The sequence below is a fragment of the Alligator sinensis genome, unplaced genomic scaffold (assembly GCF_000455745.1).
Source record: "Alligator sinensis unplaced genomic scaffold, ASM45574v1 scaffold246_1, whole genome shotgun sequence".
NCBI classification, from domain to species: domain Eukaryota; kingdom Metazoa; phylum Chordata; order Crocodylia; family Alligatoridae; genus Alligator; species Alligator sinensis.
The window spans coordinates 389414-405955 of record NW_005842367.1 but is presented as its reverse complement, the minus strand read 5'-3'; the positions used below and the strand labels follow the sequence as shown (position 1 = coordinate 405955).

The window sequence follows — 16542 nt, the reverse complement described above, 5'->3', positions numbered from 1 at the left end:
GAAAGAGTGAACATATAAGGTGGTCCAAGGACAATACACATGGGTGTCACTGGTCGGACAATAGATAAACTCAGTGTCACAGAGACCATGGTCCAGACACTGGAGGAAACAAAGGAAGACAACAGCAATAAATTAAGCTCTGGAAGGCTAAATATACCTTTTATACTGCAGACCTCACCAGTGCTGTAGACTAATGTGTGGCATGTGGACAAAGCAGTATTACCTCCTTCTGAATCAGTCCTGGTTCTTGAGTCAGTACCACTGGTAGAGAACCACTACTGCCAAGGACTCCAAAGGAATAATAAGAGTAGGAGGCTGATGATGGAGCTTTGGTGGTGCCACAGGGAAAAGCTCCTCAAGCATAATGCTTTGATTACAGGTTCTTGGAACACCATGATTATGGACTGACTTCACCAAAAACTGATCAGAGCCACAAAATCTAGGTGGAAAGGTAGCACAAGGAAGCTTTGGATAAATGCTTCTTGGAGAATTTGCCAATCTTCTCATTAGGTGAGAGAACGTGTTGGTTTTGGTAGACTGGGGATACACAAGCGCATTTTGGTACCCTGTAGGGCTTGAATTCAGATTCTCCGATTCCCAGGAGGCATCTTGGAATCCTGAATGTGACACTAAGTCTGCAGACTTGTCCAGGAGGGGCTCTTTACTTCCTGTCCATGCAGACTCGAGGGGTGAATGATTTACAGATAAATCATTCCCTAGAATACAGGATTCTCCCAGGTAATGGAGACATTAAGAGTGTCCGCAGTTTGCCTATATGATCCTGTCACAAGAGGGGTAATATTTGAAGCTTGTCAACTTCAAGGAGGACCTCCTGAATCCAAAAAGGTTTGCAAGACAGAAAAAAGACTGATATATATTGCCAGGCTAATTAACAACAAATTAAATGGTTAAGCACAGGGTTTTCCTGGTGGTTTGAAAACAGGCACCAAACATTCTTTTTAGAGTCAAAAGCCAGTTGAGAGAAGCTGAAATATAGTTGGTTCACTCTTCTCTTTATGCCCTCAGTGCAAAGCATGAGAAATCTCAGGGCACATGAGCACCATAAGGATATTGCTGGCCATAAGTGTCCAATCTTCAGCACATAGGGCTCATGCATACCAACAGTGGAACGTGCATATGGACAAACGCTCAAAGGAGTATCTTAGAATTGCAAAATCAAGCTCTAAAAAGTTAGGAGATGGAAAAGTTAAGGTTACTTGAGGCACACTCATTCTGGTCCCCTTCTGTGTGCGCTGGGGTAACATGCACTCCCCCTCCCCCAGCAGAAATGGTCTTATTCTGTACACCAACTGGATAGCATATAAGCACAGAGGCAGCTGCTCAGTATTTTTTTTTTATCTTTATAATTCAGTGTTCTCAAGACTTTTATAGAAAAGCATCTGAGTCACAGAAGAAAAAGCCAAAATTTGCAAAAAAGCTAGACTAATTCTGAATGCTTAAAGAATTAGGTGGCCAACTTGAGACATGCAGGATGTGCTTTTTAGAAAATGTAGCATTTTATAGCAGTCTGTATCTGCAAAGCTCTGTGAGGACCTTGAGTAGTTAATCCTTGAAAGAATAATGTGAGGTAATCACGTATTATTACCACTATTTTACAGATGGTGAAACTGTCCAAAGAATAAGTGACTTCCTTAAAACCGAAGTCAGCAGCAGTCAGGATTAGAACTCAGACTCCACCAAATCACATTAGACTGCTGTTATTAAGACTGCAGGTGTTAAGAATTCACAGCCTCCCCTGATCTCAACAGAAATTGTGAGTGCCAAGTCCTTGTGAAAATTAAGCCCAAAGTCTCTCAAGTTGTGCACCCAGAGAATGAACAGCCAAAGCCTAATAGGTTGGGAAATGTTAAATCATTTGTTCAGCATCTCAAATAAAAGTATGTGAAAGAAGTATGGACAGCATTCCATTCTCTTCACTACTTTAAGCATGAGACCATTCTTTCTCTTCCTTCAGTTCTCTGACTCATTCACTTCACATTCCACTATACTTCCAATTTCTGTAAACCAAATGAGGCAGGCAAATTAAAGACAACTGCCACATTTGCTATGTAACTTTGATTCATTCCCCACTCACTAGCTAACTATCCATGTTGTGCACTGAATAAGGTATGTCCCTGGAAGGATGCAATTCTGTAGAATTTACTCCATATGGGTGACCTTCTTTTCTGAAATTTCCTTTTTACTTTTCAGGGCTTGACTCTGCAGCCTCAATATGAGTATCTGAATATACATTTATGTGCTATTGATCTGAAGAATTATAATTGGCAGGAGGAAGAAGCTTTTATCCCCTCTGCACCAGCCCCTAAATCAAAGATGCTAAGAAAGCATTTTTTGAGTAGCCCCAAGATACAGCAGAATCTTTCTAAGAAATAGCAAGATAAAAAAGTGACTGAGATATGGACCTGCCATATCAGAAAACTGGGCTGTACTCTCATCTTGCATATCCCAGTGGAGACTTACACAGTAATAAAGGTTGTAAAAGGCCCAGAACTAACATTTCCCTTTGCCAAGGGATGTTTTGATGGGGCAGGAGGCATGGGAAGACAGGAATGGCAAGAAGCAGCCACTGCTATTATTTTTTCATTTCTGAAGGGTCAAACTCTGAATAGCTTTTGAAAGAAACGTGCCACAGTGGTGTATGAAAAAGGCTGATGAAATGCTGATTGCTAGAGGCTGGCTGCAAAATCAACCTCAACTAAAGGAAACACAAACTGAATGTAAGAAAAGCAAAAGCTGTCAATTTCTAGACAGCAGGTAATTCATGCAAGAAAGTTGGTTGTCATTTCAGATCAAATTCCATGACAACATTTTAAGGGCAAGCAAGTCCCTACCCTCTAACCACCATTCTAAAGAACTTCAAGCTATTCTACCATGTAATTCACTTGAGGAAAAAATGAATTCTGGACCTATATACCACACCTGAAGCACCAATACCAAGAAAATCATTAGTACTGTCTAATAACATTCTGAGGATAAGTACATACTTTTCTTCAGAATATTTCTTATCACTATACAAAAAATGTATGAAGGCTTAAATTGACTCACTTGTCATCAATGCTATTCTGATAATATATGTGCAAAAGTTTATCCTTTATCCAGCTCACTTTCTCTGCAGCATCTTTGCCAGCCTCAGCATGAAGACAGTATTTCTTGTATAGCTGCGCAAGACCCATCATAGCTTCTTTTCTTACCCGCCACTTAAGAAAAAAAATGTTTTCATTAAATATTTATCACAAATATGTTCATATTATAGTAAAAGTACCAAAGGAAAAAGCAGTGCCCAGTTTTTGCAGTCTGGGCAGCAGTGACTTCTGCCAATCTTTCAGCTGCATCTGCCCCAAGTTGGGGCCCAGGTTGGTGCCCTCCTTGACTACCCTTAGTTACACTACTGGTGAAAAAATAGTATTAACAGAAAGAGCCAGTAAGATCTCTTACATTGTCTAAAGGGAGCAGCCATATCAGAAGAGACTGACATGTTTATTTCCTTAAATACATGAAGGACAAGTGGAAACCCCAGCACTTTGGACAAAATAATTGCATGTCCACATACAGATTGGGGAATGACTGGCTAGGCTCCAGTACTGCAGAGAAGGACCTGGGGGTTACACTGGACCATAGTCTGAATATGAGCCAACAGTGTCCTCTTACTGCAAAAACAACTAGCAGCATACTGAGCTGTATTACCAGGAGTGTTACTTGAAAATAATCAAGGGGAGTAATTCTTCCTCTTTATTCAGTACTGGTGAGGCCTCACCTGGAGTACTGGTGTTCAGTTTTAGGTCTCATGCTTCAAGAAGGACGTGGACAGTTTGAAAAGTCTAGTGCAGAACAACAAAAATGACTATGGGCCTGAGAGGCAAGGCTTATGAAGAAAGGCTGAAAGTACTAGGGTTATTTAGTATAGAGAAGAGAAGACTGAGTGGAGATTTGATAAATCTTCAAATACCTGAAAGGTTATACAGGGAAGATGGAGATGGGCATTTCTCTGTGGCCATAGGCGACAGGACTACAAGCAATAGCCTCAAGCTTCAGCAGAGGCAATTTAGGTAGGAGATTAGGAGGACTCTGAGGGCTGTCAAGCATTGGAACATAAATTGTGGAATCTCCATCCTTGGAAGTTTTTAAGAACACAGGAGACAGACACTTGGCTGGAATGGTTTAGTCAGAGATGATGCCTCAAGCAGGGGGTTGGACTACATTGCCCTGTGAAGTCCCTTCCAGCCCTACTTTCTTATTATCTTATGTATCTTGCTGATTGTCCAATTCACACTGAGATTTTTTTCTGCATCTAAGCTAGCTGTTGGTTTATACTCTGTAGTAAAACAACTGACCATTCTTATATTTGCTTATTCTATTAATATAACTAAAAGTACTAACAATCATGTGGTACAAGTATTTAATCTCTTTAAATCCCTGGCGGAAGTTACATTTATCACACGAAAAATGTGTTAACCATAAGATAAATGGTAATATGCCACAGGTTTAACCAATTTAAAGGATCATAACATGTCAAAACAAGCCACAAAGATGTTCCACATATAATCTCCCTACCACTCACACACAATGAAAGCCACCTGGCCCACTTTGGACTGGGGCTCCATTGTTCTTGCCTGCAGCTTGTAAAATGTTGTGGGCCCTTGCTAATTAAAATTGTAACACAGATCCATAGGATAGAAGGTTCCATTCTTTTACCATTTTTTTAACTTACTAGTTGCATTTAAAAGTGGATTATTATGGAAAACCAGTATAAGATCTTACCCGTTTGTCTAGTGTTCTCTCCCTTACAAAGCCAAGTAGCTGGTCATTGACTAACGACAGGTCTCTCTTGCCAGCAGTTATAATTGTAACAATGACATCATGTCGAATAGCTTCTTCTGGGTCATGAGATCTAACCTTCAAGTACTCTGTTACAATGAAAAAAATCACCTGTTATGAATGGTATATTCAAGTGTCTTTGTTGTATATATACAAGATATGACAATGCATTAGGAAAATTAATCAATTAAATGACAGACAAAAGTACCACAACTATACTATGGTATCTACTAAATGCATATTAGGAACATCTATTTTCCTGGCACTTTGTATATTAAATGATTAAAGTTATATTGTTTGTAACTGTAAGTCTTTGTTTATAGCTGCACAGTTTTCTTTATAACTCCATTTCTCAAAAAAAAATATCAAGTAAAATCTAATTGGTTGAAATTTATTGTTAAAATGATATAGTAAGTGCCAGGGGCATGTTCACCATTGCATAAAACAGATACGTTCCCAGATTGTGAAGATGTTTACAATATAAAAAAAACTAAATTAAAAACAGGAAAACATTAAAGGTTAGCCCGAATCAAAAAAGAAGAATATTCCAACAGGCTGTAACTCAACTCATTGTTTCTCAGTATTTCAGCTCATAATGTTTGTAACACATTGTTCTATGATTTCTTAATTGTGGATTATTTTACCAAGTATTTTATTATAGCCATAATGCAATTTCTTTACATTGTAAATATTAATATGTATCACTGAAAATTAAGCATTTTAATAACTGAACTAGAATTAGAAATCCTTGCGCACATATAAATTACAGCACTGAATCAGAAAACTTTCCAAGGTGAAAGTTCGAGTTCTAAACCATTAACCTCTTTAATCTTTCTTTATAAAAATCTGGAGTAACAGTAATGGAAATTTAAGATTTAATTTTACGTTAACAGTAAATCTTAGTCCAACCTTCAATATGGAGTCATGACAGACATCTCTGTAATCATAAAATATCAATTTCAGTAATTACAGCACAAGGTCCAGCTATTTTCTATCATGACATATTATTTGAAATTATTTTTTCAAATTAATATTATTGAGGAGAGATCTGCTAGATATGCTAACAGCAAAATGTGACCCAACTAAGGTTGGAGCATCATCAATAGTAAGTAAAGAGTCACAGCTAGTATTTTTCAGGTATTCCACAATATTTGGTACACAAACGGAGAATTAATAATGCCTTATTTCACACTATGTAAATTTTGAAAGTTTTTTTTTTTGGAAAAAGGATATTCTAGACTCAGTCATTTGTTTTATGAAAAGTCTGCTCATTCATCTTCAGCAATGAGACAAATGTCTGATTCAGGATAAATGTTTACAGATACACAACTTAGCTTTCAGTGACACTGAGCACTCAATTCCTACTAGGTAATCATCCCTGAAAGAAAAACTAACTATAGGCTCAGCACATACCATAAGGTTATGGTTTAAAAACAAAGCTTGTGCCTTTGTTTTCTCTCTTTCTTACTTCTTAAATTTACCATTTTAAAACTGATCATGACACTGGACGTAGAAATTACGTGTTCTAGAATCAGCATGGGTGGGAAACTAAATGAAGCAGAGTTAGGATACAGTGAGTATTTTTGAAAATACTGTTCTGCATATTTAATAGATAACCATCTCAGCTAAACCAAATACTTTATCATAATTTGAAATTATTGTAATAAACTAATAATGCATATAATATTGTCAATAATGCAGATAACATTTTTTTTTCCTATCAGGCTGTCATGAAAATCTATTCCAGGCTCTTGCCTTATGTAGGAAAATGTACCTTAACCAAGTCCTCCACCAAATACTGGCAAACTTGGTTTTAATACCGCTTAGAATTATATTACTATGTACATTAAACAATTATCATCTTCCCTATACCTCCATCCCAGATTAGTCCAAAATGTAATTTAGGCATCTTACCAGTGAGGTCTTTTGCTAAATCTGGATGGTTCATTAAACAATGACTGGCAAATTTCACACTTTCTAATCTCACTGGAACATGAATATCATTGAATCTAGAGGGACACAAAATGATTAACGTTAATAAATCATCTTTGCAAATAACATAATTGAATAAATATGTTGAGACTATGTTTCAATTCTATTAAAACAGTTTTAGAAAGCAAAATAATAGTAATGAATACAAAGACTATAATTTTTATCAACGTCCTTCCCTATTAGAACAAATATGACAACAGCAACAAAAAAATTAAAGATTGCAATAATACTTTTAGGAAATCCAAACCATTTGGTACTGCCATCTTATTAAGATGGCAATGATAGAAGATATATTATTATTAATAATATTATTATTGCCATCTTAATAAAAAGGTACTGAAATAACTATAGGTACTGAAAATACAAAATGCTGGAATGCAGCATTGCTTATTAAGATTACTCTGAGCATGTAACACTGGTAAAGAATGAAAGCTTGTAAATCTGTTTGAGTATTTTCTCACCGTCCGAGAAAGCACTGCCATAGAGGACGATTTTGCGTGGCTAGATCAGAATCTTTAGAACCGAACAGTTTAGCCAGAAGTCGAACAACAGCCAAACGCTCTTCTCCATCATTACTCTAAAAATGAAAGAGAAATTCTCAGTCATTATCCACCCAACAGCAACTGTAAAGGATGCTATACCATCTTGTTTGTATTCTTATGTTACAGAATTCCTCTTTCTCCCCCCCAACAAGTTATATTAAAATATTAATTTTAAATGTAAAACAATATCTGAAACCTCCCAACTCTTTCAATTTCCTGTTACATAAGATCACATATAGAAATTAATTTATATGCATTGTTAATATCACTTAAGTATTTTGTACTTTATGAAGATGGAAACAATGCAAAAAGTAGTAGTAACTGACAAGTATCTGTTTACCATGTAGTTGGAAGCTATATATTTTTAAATATATCCTTTAATTACATAGCTAGTATAAAAGGCTTATGTAAATTAATATTAGTATTAATATTAATACTAATATTAGTACTTGAAAGCCCCCAATTTAGTAAGGAACTCAGGCATCCTCCTCACTTTAAAAATGAGACAAACTGGCTGATAATGATTACAGAGCAAGAGAGAAAGATTTTATATCCCATTTTTAGAGCACTTTTTTCAGGCTAGTATTGCTCAAGTACAAAATTTTTGATAGACTACACAAATCTGCAAACAAAAGCATCATCAAAGTGTAGTTATAAAGTATGAAAGTGGTTTCAGGTTACCTGAAACTGAAGGATGTTTTCAAGAACTACATTGTATCCTACCTTCAGTTTGAATTCAAGCTGTGGCATGACGGAGAGTAGTAAGTGAGGATCTATAGCGAAAAGCTCTTGTATCAAATCAAATACATGCTCCGACAAATCACTTACTGAAGGTTTTCCAAGTACCAGAACCTGATTAAAAAACTAGAACACAAAACACTGTACTTGTCACAAGATTTTTCCCCATCAATGCAAGTACTGAATTTTTTAAAAATGTATTCTGCTTTTAAGTTACTTTACACATTAATTCCAACAGATAAGGACCATCATTACACTCCTTAGACAAATGGGTGTTCTCCCTGCAGTACTACATTTTTTGTTCCAGAAAATCTAAAAAAAGTCAAATACCTTTTAGAATTCATGACTTAAGGCAAATGAAATTGTTTTGAAAAATGAAAATATCTAAAATAAAACAGGAAAACCATTCCTACTAATAACAGTAGCAACAACAGTAATCAACATGTAGCAAAAGAATGACAAACTAAAAATGAATAACCATCCATCAAAATTTCATTTAAAAAAGGTTAAGCAAATACCTGGTTGAGTCAATTTTTTTGCTCTCTAACTAGCAAGCAAGCAAGCAAGCAAGCAAAATTAATCCAATTACTACAGTTTACCATGTACTGAAAAAGTGAAAAAGCCAAAGGACTATCAACTTCTGCTCAGTTTTAAAGAACAACACAGTATGAATACTTATAATTGTACTTGTGTGTCTTGGGTATATTTTTGTTTAAAGAGTCCTACCCCACACCCCTAAGGTTAGGAGATTATTTAAGAATTTAATTTTTTTAAAGAAATTTTCTAGTCCTCCCTATTACTGAGCTGATATTTTTAAACCTTCAGACTAAAACACAGAAGAGAAATGAACCCCACCCCCTTTTTTTTTTTTTTTTTTTTGCATTTCAAAGTCATTCTCAGGGTTTCTGATTATTTGGGAATGGCCATGCTGTTCATATATCTTTATTAAACACAAACTAAACAGGGTCTATTTTAAACTAAACCATTATCTAATCAGAAAAGTTAAACCAAAACTTATTTTTCTGAATCTGATTTCCATATTTTTTTTAATTGGGACAATACCCATATGGCTGCTAAAGGATTAATGGGTATTTACAAATGAGAGACAAATGCAAGTGCTAGTATGTACCTGAAAAATGTTACTGCTACTACCACCACCACCTCCTTCAGAAACAACAGAGGAATATTATGGCCAACTAAACCAAACACTTCCCAGCATTCTTTACTGAAATAATATCAATATCTCAATATCTTATTGTTGATATATAACAAATGAATTACCTTTCATCAATGTGAAAAACAAACCTCTAGATAGCTCTAAGCAGAACACGATTAAGATATAAATAAAATAAGTGAAGCCACTTATTTTAGCTTTTTCAATTTACGCCTATAGCTTAAATTTAAACCTACTGCCTATAGGCAAGAAATAAAGAAGTCATATTTTCAAATATGTGGAGTGTTCATAGCTCTTGTGTTCTGAATGATCAATATCCCCAGAAGACAAGCTTCTTATCACAACATGGGTTTGGCTGTTTAACTTTGGGATAAAATGGATAATTTGGGGGATTATATTACAAAAGTTATTAATGTGTTTCCTTCAACCAAACTACAAAAGAAAATCTAGCAATAGATAAAGACTGTGAACATGCAGCTAGTAGGTACCTAAAGCATACACAGTCACAAAAGGATATATTAACATTTCCATTACATACATTAGCAATGCACGGTTCAATGGTCTGGACTGTCCTTTTCAGTAGGACTTTTGCAAGATCAAATGCTTGTTTATTAAGGTTCTGAAATAAAAAGGAAAAGTCATATTAAAAAGTATGAAATTTGCTTTGAAAGTGATTTCATGCCCCCTACAGAATAGTTCTTCAAAGAGTTCTTATAAAATTCAACTTTATAATATACAATATTTCAAAATAAAAGCTCTAACATATTAATTAGCTCTAGAGTCATTATGCTAAAATCTAGCTTTTCAGACATTTCAAAGTAGAATTTAACCAGAAGTTTCACATCCAACACATGTCATTAAGACCATCATGTTCATTTACTTAATATAATTGTTACTAATGTATGTTTTATGTTATTTTATTTTTTTTAAATTAGGAGAATCGAGAGTAGGGCTGGAAGGGACCTCATGAGTTCATCTAGTCCAGCACCCTGCTCAAAGTAGAATCATTCTCGAGTGTATCTTTTATGCTTTGAGTATCTAATGGTCCCATCAATTAACTTGTTGGCTTCCTGTTTTTTATGTATTTTTTAAAGTTTTTATTAACTTCAGTGTCTTTTGCAAGACCCCCCTCATAATGTATTTGGATTTTCAAAAAGCTTTTGATGGGGTCCCTTCACCATAGGCTTTTCATAAAACTGACTGTCACAGGGCTGGAGAGGAGGTTCTTTCATAGATCAAGAGCTGGTTAAAGGAAGCAAATAAAGGGTAGTGTTAAATGGAAGGAAGTGAAAAGTGGAGTCTCACAGAGATATGTGCTAGGCCCAATTTTGTTCACCATTTTCATCAGTGATCTGGAAAAGAGGATGCACAGTGAAATCTCCAAGTTTGCAGATGATACCAAATTATTTCAGTTAGTCAAATCCCAAGATAATGGAGAGTAGCTGAAGAACAGATCTCACCAAAATAAGTGAGTGGGCAAAAAAAATGGCAGATAAACTTCAAATGTTGATGACTGCAAGGGAATGCACACAGGGAAAAAGCACACATATGCTGGGTTCTGTACAAGCTGTTATGACTCAAGAAAGAGACCTTGGAGTCAATGTAGACAGTTCTTTAAAAACTTCAGCTCAAAATATGCAGCAGTGACCAAAAAGCTAATAAAATGATGCCCATCACTAAGATTGAAAACATCACATGCTACTACACAAATCAATACCACCATCATGGTACTATACAAATGGTGCACCCACACCTTGAATACTATGTGTAGTTCTGGTCTCTGCATCTCAAAAAGAATGTAGCCAGTTTAGAAAAGGTATAGAACGGGGCAGTCAAAATGATCAGCAATATGGAGCAATTTCCATGCCAGAAGAGACTAAAAACACTTTTCAGTTTGGAAAGGAGAAACCCGAGGGGGATATGATAGAGATCTACGAAATCACGAAGAGTGTGGACAAAGTGATTAGGGAACTGTTATTCACCAAGTCTCAGAATAACACAGCTAGAGAGGACCCACTAAAAACAGTATGGAACAGGATTGGAACTAGCAAGGGACAATTTTATGCAGCATGTATTTACCACAGGAGGTTGTAAAGGCATATAGTATAACCAGATTAAAAAAGGGACTAGATAAATTCATGGATTATCTATTGATAGCTATTAAACAGAACAGTCAAAAGATGCTTCTTCTGTCATCTCTAAACAAAGATGTTGGATGCCGGGGACAGTAATGACCAGAAGACAGAAATATGCCCAGTTCAATGATCTACCTTGAAAACATCTGCTCCTGCCACTGTCAGAGAGAGGATACTCAGCTAAATGGATCATTGATTTGACCCAATATAGCATGTCTTATGTTCTTATGGACGTAAGTGGGAAAGGCATGCCAACCAACTGGTAACACAGTGACAAACATTGTGTTAATCATTTTGACATCCTCTGTGAAAAGATGGCCTGATCTATGGCTCTGAATAGATGGGTGGAAATGAACAATTCTGTCCTGTCAAAAGAATAATATGAAATCCTGCACACATCTATTATATGTAATTTCCCTGTGAAGAGTAGGCTCCCACTGGTCTAGACTGCTTTTCTTTGTAGAGAAGTCATAATGCTCATAATACTGCTTCCAACCACTACCCAGGCCCAGTGGAATCAGACAAGGCAGTTCTCAATGTTAGACTGGCTGGTATGACTGCAGAGCTATTGGCCATTATCTGAAAACTTCTGGTGATCAGGGAAGGTCCCAGACAATTAGAAAAGGGCAAATAGTGCCCAGCTTTAAGGGAAGGAGGAGGATTCAGGAAACTACAGACCAGTCAACCTCACATCAATCCTCAAGAACTCCATTGCTAAGCACTTGGAAGGTTGAGATCAGGAACAGTCAACATAGATTCCCCAAGGGCAAGTCTGGAGAAGAGGAGACTGAGGGGGGATTTGATAACAACCTTTAACTACCAGAAGGGTGGTTCTAAAGAAGGTGGAGCTAGACTGCTCTCAGTGATGCAGATGCCAAAACAAGGAGCAGTAGTCTCAAGTTGCAGCAAGGGAAGTTTAGGTTGGATATTAGGAAAAACTCTCTCACTAGGAGGGTGGTGAAACACTGGAATGGGTTACTTAGAGAGGTATCTAGGTAACCCAAAAACATCTATCTTTGGAGGTTTTTAAGGCCTGGCTCAACAAAGCTCTGGCTGGAACGATCTAGTTGGGAATGGTCCTGCTTTGAGCAGGGGGTTGGACTAGATGACCTTCTGAGGTCCCTTCCAACCCTAATTTTCTATGATTCCTCCTGCCACCAACCAACTGGAGGAGAGGGGAAGTGGGATGGGGGGCAACAAGGGCAGCAGCAGTAGCTGGGTAGAGCCGCAGCCCAACATGAGCAGCTGGAGGAGGTGAGCGCAGCATGGCCTCCCCCAGTTTGTTATTCCTCAGGCTGCTGGTAATGCAGCTAGTCCAGCGGTCCCAGAAGCAGCAACAAGTCTCACTGCCCCACTCTGGGTCCTGCCCACTGGGCTGTGGAGACCCCCAGAAAGAGGGCAGCAGGGGGAGGAGCCCAAAGCCCTGCAGCAGGCATCCCACAACTTTCCCCCAGCAGCTCTGCTCAGGCTGTGCCACCCATAGCCAGGGGGTGGGGAGAGCGTCTCCATGCTCCTCCCTCCGCTCCATCTATGGCAACTGGGGCTTGGGTGCTGCTGGCTGGCTGCGACTGATGCCCACGGGGCAAGGCGTGGGAAGAACACAGCCACTGGATCCCATAGTCCTGGCAAAAGGTGGGGGGAAGAGTTGTGGGTCAGAAGTGAGGGGCACCCGCACAGCTGGGGGGGCTGTGGCTTGGGAGTGAGGGGCAACGGCATGGCCAAGGGCGGGGTACTGGCATATCAGGGCTGTTCAATGCCACAAAGCAGCAGAGAGGACAGCCACAACTGGACCTGCATCTTGGCGAGTAAAGGAGGCATGGGGAGCTCTGAGTTTCCGTGATAAAAAAACTAAAATCAAATACCAAAATATATAGGTATTTACAATTTATTTTATTATAATGATTGAGGCACTTCCAAATTCCTTAAAATTTTTAAATATATCAATAAAACATTGTGTTCAACTGATACCTATATATTATAGTAGCGTTTCATTTTTAATCAAGGAAAAGTGCATATTTTTCTTAGAGGATCAATCCTTGTGCTTTTTACTAGTGCTTCTGCTGCTTTAAACAGCAGTGGCTTCTTGTCACTACTGAAATCTACAAGATCATGTTTTGGGTATCCAGGTAAATATTCTCTAATAATTTTCAGTTTTTGCTAACATTTCCTGCTCAAACAACATGTTCAACTTGACAATGGGAAGAATGTCCTGGTTCCTACTTGTCAGTTGACTGAGTGCATTGATTTGATACTGTCTACAAGTGTTTCTATCATCAGACCCATGGATGGGAAAGCCTTATATCTCTTTGCAACAACCTTATGTTCCCAAATGTTTTTGTTCAGGATTCTCTTGGAAAATCATCTCCTGTAAACTTCCAGCAGATCTAAATGGGCTGCCCCACAACAGAGGCTTCTGTGAGTATAATTTCTGCTGCATATCTGGGTTGGGCCTTTCAGCAGCTGAAAAAAGGAGAGGACATCTAAAAGGGCAATGATTACCTGATCCACTATGTGTCTCTTTGGCAGATGTACTAATCCCAACCACCTATGCAGGGAGCTCGTGTGAACCACAGCATGATGCATTAAGTATACCAAAACATACCCAGTGACCTTGGGCAGGTTCTCACAAGTGTGTGGAGGGGGAAGAGTGCAGTAAGACAAAGAAAAGAGGGGCCTGAGATAAGCTTTTTACCTCATCAGAGAGGTACCCTTGTGCCAAATTGGAACCAAACTAAATAAGCCCAGTTCCCTCAGCCTCTTCTGAGAAGTCATGTGGCCTAGCCCCCTCACCATTTTTGCTGCACTCTCTCCAATTTGTCTGCATCCTTTCTGTAGTGGGGGGCCCAAAACTGGACACATTACTCCATATGTGTATGGCCTCACCAACCAGTGCCAAATAGGCTGGAAGAATCATTTTCCTCGATCTGCTGGCAATGCCCCTACTAATGCAGCCCAGTATGCCATTAGCTTCCTTCACAAGGGCACATTGTTGGTTCATGTTGATCATATTGTGCACTGTAACCCCCCAGTCCTTTTCTGCACAGCTGCTGCTTAGCTATTCAATCTCAAGCCTGTACTGGTACATGGGATTGTTTTGTCCTTAGTGCAGGACTTTGCACTTGTCCTTATTGAACCTCTTGAGATTTATTTTGGTCTAATCCTCCATTTTTTTCTTATGTACTCAAATATGTAGGCACACAGGTACAACCCTCAGAACTACTAGCGGAGAGGCAAAAGAGCTGTATTAGTAATCCAAGGTCATTAACAGGAACTTCTCTATACTGAATGATACTGAGATGTAAGTATGGATTTCAGAAGGTCAAGAGACCCAAACTAATCTATGGAATTGAGGGAAAGAATTAGGGAGGCAAGAATGACCACATGGACTTTAATCTGATGTATGAAGATGTTACAGTGATGTAGAACAAAGATAAAGTTTCATCTCCCCTTCTGTTTTGGGATTAAGGAATAATAAGAATAAAATCTTTTGTCTCTGAATTTGAGAGAGACTTCCTCAACCATACCCAGTTAGAAAAAGGGGCCTACTTATTGTTTCTGCATAGATTTGTGAGAAGTAACCATAACAGGTACAGAGAGGTATGGAGAGGATGGGAATCCCTTGAATAGGACAACATAACTTTTGATAATTGTGGACTGGTGTTCAAAACAAAGACAAAGCTTCTGTTAACAGTGTAGACAGAAATCAAAAGAAGGGTTGGGAGAGGTTGATCTTTAAAGATAATTCAGCTGGACTCTTGAACTGTGGATGCATCTACAGGCACATTTTAGAGCGGACACTTAGCTCTGCAGTAAAGCGTCACTATCTACATATGCACCAGTATTAGGGCACAGTAAATTAACTAACTTGGCTGTAAGATAGTACTGCTGGAGACAGCACTACAGCTACTCCTCCCTTAATGTCGTAGTTACATTCTTGAAATATGTGACTTTAAGCGAAACGATTAGGCGAATCCAATTACATCACAGTAGTTACCTACTAGCAGGCAGTAGCCAAACTTTATAACCAAACATTGCACAACTTTAAACAAGTATGTTCTCCAATAGATCAGCAATGTAATAATGTCATCAGTGAAGTAATGTTAAGTGAGGAGTACCTGTATCTTACTGCAGTCATTAAGTGCGATGAAACGCACATATAGGCAGTGATGGGGGTTGGCTGGGGCACAAGGGTGCTAAAGTGCGGGGGCTGCCCGCCACAGAGCTCTGCGCTTCAGCATTCTTGTGTCCCATCCAGTCCTTCTGCCACCTGCTGTTGCCACCTGGAACCTTGGGCTGACCCCTCAAGCCTGCTGCCAGCCTGGGGCTGCTCTGCCCCAGCTCAAACTGCTGCTGTCTTGGATGCAGGTACAGATATCGTACCTGGGAGCAACTGACTCCAGCTCTAACTACTCTAGAGTTTATTGCATTGTGTTAATTTCATGTGTAGATGCATCATTTATGTCAAAAACTGGTATATTCTATGAAGCGCTTGGTTCACAGAACCTGTTCAGAGGGTGGCATAAAAATGGGTCATTTGCACTGGAAACGGTATATATTCCTGGAAGTCCTCAGGATGGCACAGGAAAGGGTCACCTGCTTTGAAAATGGTATACATATTCCTAAAGACCCTTGCATGTAATGGCTTTCATATTTTACAGAACAGCTTTCAGGAATATTTTTGTGTAATCACATAGTCTGTTCCATAATATGAACAGGTAAAATCACATCCGCTGCTTTCCCCACATCCACAAAGCCGGTCATCTCATCATAGAAGGCAGGCAATCAGGTTGGTCAGGCATGACTTGCCCTTGGGGAATCCATGCCGATTGTTCCTGATCACTGTCTTTTCCAAGTGCTTAGAAATAGATTCCTTGAGGACCTGCTCCATGATTTTTCTGGGGACCGAGATGAGGCTGATTGATCTGTAGTTCCTTGGATCCTCCTTTCTTCCCTTTCTTAAATATTGGCATGGGCAATCCCCTGAGGCCAACTGCGCCGATTCGGAAGCATGAGTGGGGCAACTGGAAGTGCCAGTGGCACTTCTCCTGGCTTGCACTCGCAAGGGGGGACACTGGGGCATCTACCTGCTCCCCCTGCCCCTCACTTAAGTGGGGAGCGCTGGCTG

General features: G+C 38.8%; 1 protein-coding gene across 1 annotated transcript in view; it reads right to left on the bottom strand.

The window, feature by feature from the left end:
* PDS5A (PDS5 cohesin associated factor A) overlaps nt 1-16542 on the bottom strand; it is a 131637-nt gene that overhangs the window by 66170 nt on the left and 48925 nt on the right. Inside the window, exons 6-11 of the mRNA XM_025210675.1 lie at nt 9821-9901; nt 8094-8234; nt 7290-7405; nt 6751-6845; nt 4780-4925; nt 3067-3218 (exon numbers count right to left, since the gene is read on the bottom strand). Coding sequence (XP_025066460.1) covers nt 3067-3218; nt 4780-4925; nt 6751-6845; nt 7290-7405; nt 8094-8234; nt 9821-9901 — 731 coding nt within the window. The remainder of the gene's footprint in view (nt 1-3066; nt 3219-4779; nt 4926-6750; nt 6846-7289; nt 7406-8093; nt 8235-9820; nt 9902-16542) is intronic.